This window comes from Oppia nitens, unplaced genomic scaffold, assembly GCF_028296485.1.
Source record: "Oppia nitens isolate AA-2021 unplaced genomic scaffold, nextdenovo-longstitch-racon4-pilon3 scaffold16_pilon_pilon_pilon, whole genome shotgun sequence".
In the NCBI taxonomy this organism is placed as follows: Eukaryota; Metazoa; Arthropoda; class Arachnida; order Sarcoptiformes; family Oppiidae; genus Oppia; species Oppia nitens.
Window position 1 is genome coordinate 217345 of NW_026533195.1, and position 7681 is coordinate 225025.

Sequence of the window (7681 nt, forward strand, 5' to 3'; positions counted from 1 at the left end):
GATATATAGTAAAACAGGATTTTTAAATGTAATAATTATTTTTAAAAAAATAAGATTTAAAATAATATTAATAATATTAGATAYGAGAGTTGCTTATAAATAAAATAATTATTATTACCGTTTTAATACAAACTAAATTATTATTTATTTATTTAAAATTAAAAATTTTGTTATTTAAGTTTAATTAATAAAAAATTACAATAAATAAAATGTATTTCAAATCATTAATTTGTTGTAACTATTTATTGTTTATCATAATATTTATTGGTAATAACAACTTTATAATGGGTAAGTCATAATTAATTTTAGTTTAAATCAATCAATTTATTGCTAAATTTTTTTTTAATTTATTTTTTGTGAATCAAATTTAAAGGTCAACTCCAGTCGACAACTAATGTTTGGCTAACAGTCAGTCCATTGGTTGATAAGACAGTCCAACGACAGCTGGAAATTCATTGGGAAAATGCACCCGAAAATAATGAAAACGATTGGTTGGGTATCTATACTACCGATCCCCTGAACAGAACCCAACCCATCACTAAAGTTATGGTCGATCAACGTATAAATGGTGATAATTTGTAAGTAATACTAGTAATAATAATGTTAATTAACTTAATTAAACTAAAACAATATATATATGTAACTTACATAAGGACAAACATACAGTTCCCCTATTATAACTTTACGACTATCCCCGGTAAACTAACCCAACAGTGTCTGGGCTATTATGTTGCTTATGTACACAACAATATGATTTTGTCTAAAAATTGTATGAAAAACAATCCGTTTTGGATGCAAAATAGTTTGCCGATTATAGGCGACCGACCACTGACCGAACTGGTCATACCGGGTACTCACGATGCGGGTAGTTATGAAAAATATGATCCTAATATAAAAGATGGTAAGTCCTATGTAATTGTATGTATGTATGTATGTATGTATGTGAGTGTGTGTGTGTGTATGTGTGTGTATGTGTGTGTGTGTGTGTGTGTGTGTGTGTGTGTGTGTGTATGTATGTATTAATGTATGTATGTCTATGTKTGTGTGTTATTATAAAATAATGATAATTTTTTGAGATAAATAATATATTAAATTTATTAATATATCATACCTTATCTAATACATAGTGTAATTATAATTATTATTTAAAATATATTATATAATTAAATAGTTTAAAAAAAATTATCAAAAAAAAAACATTAAATATCTAAATATATTTATACAGTTTTTATAGATATTATTGTTATAAACAATATTCTATATAATTATTTTTTAAAAATACTAGAAATAAATTTAAAATTTATTATCATATTAATATTGTTTTCAGTAAAATTTAAAAAAAAATATTATATAATTAAATAATTAAAAAAATTATCAAAAAAAAAATATTAAATATCTAAATATATATCTATAGGATTATTGATATAAACAATATTGTTTAAAAAAAAATAAATACTAGAAATAAACTTAAAATTTATAAAATTATTACTATTTTCACTAAAATTTAAAAAAAAATATATTAATAATTAAAAAATATAAATTTTATTGATTAGATTTAAAAAATTTTGTCATAACACAAGATGAATGTATTTACAATCAATTGGTTTATGGTATCCGTTATATGGATCTAAGGGTTGGCTATCATAATGTTACCGATAGTACGGAACGGCTATGGATTGTCCATAGTTTGTATCGTACAAACTTGACAGTAAGGTCACTGTGCCAGCAGATCAGGGAGTTTTTGATGGCGGCACCCCATGAGATAGTTTTGGTTGATTTTCATGCATTTGTCAACGGGTTTGAAGATGAAGATGATGAGGATATATTGTGGTCAAGATTTAGGGAATGGTTTGATTTAGTTAGCGATGAGCTCAGGGATCTGATGATACCGTTCAGGTTAGTCCTAATTAGTTAGTTATTTGGCTWTATATATAAAAGGGAATTTAGTGGCAATTTAATAGAAATTTAGTGGGAATTTAGTTTGAATTTAGTTTGAATTTAATAGGAATTTAGTTGGAATTTAGTTTGAATTTAATAGGAATTTAGTGGGAATTTAGTGGGAATTTAGTGGGAATTTAGTGGGAATTTAGTGGGAATTTAGTGGGAATTTAGTGGGAATTTAGTGGGAATTTAGTGGGAATTTAGTGGGAATTTAGTGGGAATTTAGTGGGAATTTAGTGGGAATTTACTCAAATTTGGCCAAAAAAAAAATTGTCGTTTAAAAATGCAAAATAACAAAAAAGTTTACCCCAACCTACTCCCCCCAGCCAAACATTTTTTAGATTTTTTTTGCCATTTTACCCCACCCTATACCACACCCTATACCCCACCCAAACCCTGATATATATATGTACAATATATACTCTATATATCTAACATTTTTGTTGTTGTTTTATACCCAGTCTAGGCTATAATGTATCCGTCAATGAACTGATCGGTCAAAACAAACGTGTATTACTCGGTTTTGACATGAGTTACGATAAATACCTGTCCAGCGGACTGTTGTGGCCTAACGTCAGGCACCAGTGGGCCGATGCCGATGACTTGGACGAGTTGGTCAAGTACTTTGACGAGACACTATGCCAGGAGGACAGTAGGCATACCTTGAGGTCAGCAATGGCTGAACTAACACCTAATATCGAGGGTATAATCAAACAAAAATATAAAAGTCTACGATCGTTGGCCCAGTTGACCAACAGTAGGTACGGCCAGTGGTTTGGCCAACGATGGCCCGGCCAGTGTCTGAATGTAGTGGCCAGTGATTTTTTTCTCAGTACCAATATTGTTGAGCTGGCACTGGGCCTAAATCATAGGAACGGGTAGATAGATATAGTAGTAATAGATTTTTTTTCAGTGAAATAACAACAAAATTATTTCAATAATATTTTTTAACAATAATAATATTTTGTTAGTATTTTTTTTTAACTTAATGACTGATTATTAATAATAAACAACAAATAAAATATAATAAAATACAATAAATTGTTTGCATAATTAATTAAAAATTGAAGTAATAATTATTAATAATAAATAATTTTACAATTAATTACAAATTRYTTTATTATAAAATTTATATATATATATATATATASAAATAAATACCAATTTATAACTTAAATAATAGTTACAAAAATTTTAATATGTTTATTATTTTTTATTAACTATTAATGATTGATTATATATATATATATATATATATATATATAAATAATAATAACAAAACAAAATGCAATAAATTGTTTTAACTATTATTAATGATTGATTATTTTAGATATATATAATAAAAAATAAAAAAATAAATAAATTGTTTGCTTAATTAATTAAAAATTAATAATTATTAATAAATWTTTTTTTCAGTAATTATAAATTGCTTTATTTTATATAATTTTAGTGTTAGTACAATAATTACAATAATAGCTAAAATAGTTAATTTATTAATTAACTGTATTAATAATAATAATTATTATTAGTTACCAAATAATGTCATAAATAATATATAATCATTAAATAGGAAAAATGTGTATTGAAATAGTAATAAACTATTAATCGGAAACCAATCGCTTATATAAAACCCAATAGTATTAGTAGTCAACTGTTCAATATATAACTGTATAGTCAGTCTATCTCTCAGTAATACAATTGATTGCCGTTTATACAGATACTGGCGCATACCTACCAGTGGCCAGTGGGCTAGTTTTTTGAACATAATAATCAATATACCCAGATGCAAACCCATATTGATTTGGCAATTTAATATAAAATAATATATTAATAGATAGATTGGATGCAATTGATAGTGCCATAGATAGTATAAGGTTAGTACACAAATTGAATACCATAGATAATAGGATACTGCTAGCCATGAACTAAGATACTGGTTGACCATTGCGATTAGTTTGCTAACATACTGGTGCTCAGGGATGGCCAGCAACACTAGTCTAGTATCGGCCGTACCGAAGGCCTGATTGAATTTTTTGTTTACTTCAAACAATTTGATTACCAAATGGCCAACCGATACCACTATTATGGCCGTCCAATAGCCGATAATTGCTACACTATGTACTACAGTGATAATAGTATTGATTTGCCATAATATTAGTATTGGTAGCTATATATATATATATATATRTWTAGATAAAATAAAAATCAATAAATTATTTATGATAATTATGTATAAATAAAATAAAAATTATAAAACTTTTTATTTAAATAATATAAATAATCAAATAATTTATTAACTAAATTATTATTATATTATTATTATTATTAACTAGCAATTACCTGTATCAATGAATTTTGTTTAAATAATATTATAGATAATAATGTGGTAAATAGGATAACAATTAACGATACGATATAATAATAAATATACAGTATATTAGTTAATAAATTTAATATAAATAAATAGAAATCATTGGTTTGTTTATTAATTGGATATTTTAATCGTTGATATTTCAATGCATACATATATTGCCAGAATCTATGCCTATTGTAGTCCTTATTCATCCAAATTGTAATATTTAGCCACAAATATATAAAACATAAACTAAATACTAGCGATATTAGCCAATTGCCGCCTATAAGTGATGTTAAATCGCATACCAGTGCCAAATGATGGGGATTGTTAGTCATGGATGGTATCATAAATCTAATTATATTTATAAATAAAATCAATTTCAATAGCAATGCTTTCCAAACAGTTTTCCAATTGTATGGTTTGCCTGTATATTGATTATCAAAACTATCAAAAATTGTTATACAATTTTGTCGATTAAATTGTTCAAATTGTTCAGCCAGTTCATTTAGTGGTTTTTGAAAATAATTGCCAATCAATAATTTTAGTAAACATATTACTAAATATATGGCAATTATTATGTTTGAATAAAATTTAATTATCATATTTTTGTTTGTTTGTTTTTTTTTAGTTAATTAGTTATAAAAAATTATTAAATTGTTATTAATATTATTATACTATTTTAGTTATTACTTATATAATGTACTGATTTAAATGTCAAAATATACATTGATTGTTATAATTATATATATATATATATATATATATATCATAAATATATATATATATATATATATATTAATTAATTAATTTAACACGATATTTAGTAATTAATAAAAAWATATATTTATTCATATATTTTATTCATATTATTTCAAAACAAAATATAATTACAGCAGTAATTGTACTAAAAATGATACTAACATTAGTTCATAYATATATTCAATAAAWAMATTATTTGAATAAATTTATTTTGAATAAAATGACATTTTAATCAAGATTTAATTGTATTTATTTTTTCTATGATTTATAAATACTGTATATATATAATCATAGAAAAAATAAATWCAATTAAATCTTGATTAAAATGTCATTTTATTCAAAATAAATTCATTCAAATAATGTATTTATTGAATATATATTRAACTAATGTTAGTATCATTTTTAGTACAACTAATATATAATATATAATTGATTTTTAATTTACTCTAATATAATATTGAAAATATATGAATAAACTATTTAACTTAATAATTTKTTTGTTGATATTTTAATTATTTTTATTTAAATAAAATTTGCTAAATAAATAATAATACTAAAAAAATAATCAGTAAATAATAATATTAATCGATAAATAATAATATTACCAGTATAAAATAATAGTTTTTAATAACAATAAATTTCTTAAATGATAATTATAAAAACAAATAWAATTATAAATATATAATAGTCAATGTAAAGTATCTWATTAAGGAAATTTAATAAAATATATTAATTAATTATTAATATATTTTAAAAATAATATTTCTATTTAATTATTAATAATTTATTGWATATTTTTTATAGAATAATATTATTTTAATTGTTTAAATAAATAATTGTTTTACAAAAATATAGATCAAATATAAGTTAAATAAATAAATAAATAAAATTTCTATTAGTCTATATTACTTATTACTATTTTATATATATCATATATCATATATATATATTAATCAATTAATTATCAATCAAGTTGCCAATATTGATTGTCTGATAACTGTATAAATTTCTTATATAAATTTAATAAACAATTTAATTAATATATATATATTATATAATTATATAATTTTATGATTTATCCTATTTGTTTGTTAAATTGTTTGAAATTGATTGCTATGGCATACCGATAATATCAATTAGATTTTATCTGGCAATTATCTATCTGTTAATTATCGTACAAATATCAAATGGCTATTATCGGATCAATTATAATGCGTTCAACCAACTAAATATTAGGCCAAAGTTCATGTTGATATAAAAAAATCATATATAAATAGGCATACGGTGATAGGCTTAGTATACAGTTATATATATATTGAACATTTGACCGACAAATTCATTGGGTTTTATGTTGCCGATTGGTTTCCATTGACTACCATTGAACTTTCAACATACACATTTTTCCTATTCAATGTCTATCTATTAGTTATGACATTAATTGGCTAATAGTAGTAGTAGTAGTAGTAGTGGTTATAGTAAAAGTAGTAGTAGTAGTAGTAGTAGTAGTAGTAGTAGTGGTCTATAGTAGTAGTAGTAGTATCTAATAATAATATATAATAATAGTATAATACATTGTAGTAAATTTAAACATAAAGAATGAGAATCAGTTAATTGTGTTTAAAATTAATATTTATTATTTAATAAATTGAATATGATTGCAAATTAATTTAGTAATATATTAAGTCACAAAATAACCAAAATTAGTAATTAAATATTGTTATTATTGATAGATAATACACTTTTATATCGGGAATTCATAGTCCCGATTAAACACTCATATGTTTTCTATGTATTCTCAAATAGATACCCGATTAGAAAAGTGTTTTCGGACAATTCAAAAATCAATTATATTTTTATTATTTTGTGATTATATATATGTTAATAATTTGATGTGCAATAAACAATTACTTTATTAAATCAATAATATTTATTTACATTGAATTTTATACAAATATTATTTTATTATTTTGTTAATTATCATTATGTAATAGTATAATATAGTAGTAAGTAGTAGTATAGTAGTAGTAGTAGTAGTGGTTATAAGTAGTAAGTAGTAATATTAGTAGTATAGTTTATTATATATATATATAACTTAACTATATATATAAGTAAAACATATATAATACATTAGTAGTAGTAATATTATAATATAGTATAGTAAGTAGTAGTATATATATATAGTAGTATATATATAGTTTAGTAGTAGTATAGTAGTAATAGTATTAATATAGTAGTAATTATATATAGTAATAGTATAATAATAATAATAATAACATATATAATACATTAGTAGTAGTAATAGTAATTTTATAGTAGTATAGTATTAGTATAGTAGTAGTAGTAGTAGTGGTATATATATATATAGTAGTAGTAAAGTAGTAGTAGTGGTTATAGTAGTATATATATATATATATGTATAATAATAATAGTATAATACATTAGTAGTAGTAATAGTATAATATAGTAGTAGTAGTAGTAGTAGTAGTAGTAGTAGTAGTAGTAGTAGTAGTAGTAGTAGTTAGTAGTAGTAGTAGTAGTAGTAGTAGTAGTAGTAGTAGTAGTAGTAGTGGTTATAGTAGTAGTAGTAGTAGTAATAATAATAATAATAATAGTATAATACATTAG

General features: G+C 22.6%; 1 protein-coding gene across 1 annotated transcript; it reads left to right on the plus strand.

Moving 5' to 3' along the window:
* Positions 1 to 263: 263 nt before the first annotated feature.
* On the plus strand, positions 264 to 2831 carry LOC128965012 (PI-PLC X domain-containing protein 1-like). The gene is made up of 5 exons (XM_054311664.1): positions 264 to 288; positions 374 to 578; positions 654 to 901; positions 1554 to 1896; positions 2403 to 2831. Exons 1-5 carry the CDS (start codon positions 285 to 287, stop codon positions 2821 to 2823), a joined length of 1221 nt encoding a protein of 406 aa, XP_054167639.1. The 5' UTR covers positions 264 to 284; the 3' UTR covers positions 2824 to 2831.
* Positions 2832 to 7681: the final 4850 nt, after the last annotated feature.

What these genes read in the sequence shown, in the direction of transcription:
- LOC128965012 (XM_054311664.1), top strand. An exon ending in CGTATAAATGGTGATAATTT is followed by an intron (nt 579 to 653) that starts GTAAGTAATACT and finishes AACTTACATAAG; the next exon opens with GACAAACATACAGTTCCCCT. An exon ending in TGATCCTAATATAAAAGATG is followed by an intron (nt 902 to 1,553) that starts GTAAGTCCTATG and finishes TTTATTGATTAG; the next exon opens with ATTTAAAAAATTTTGTCATA.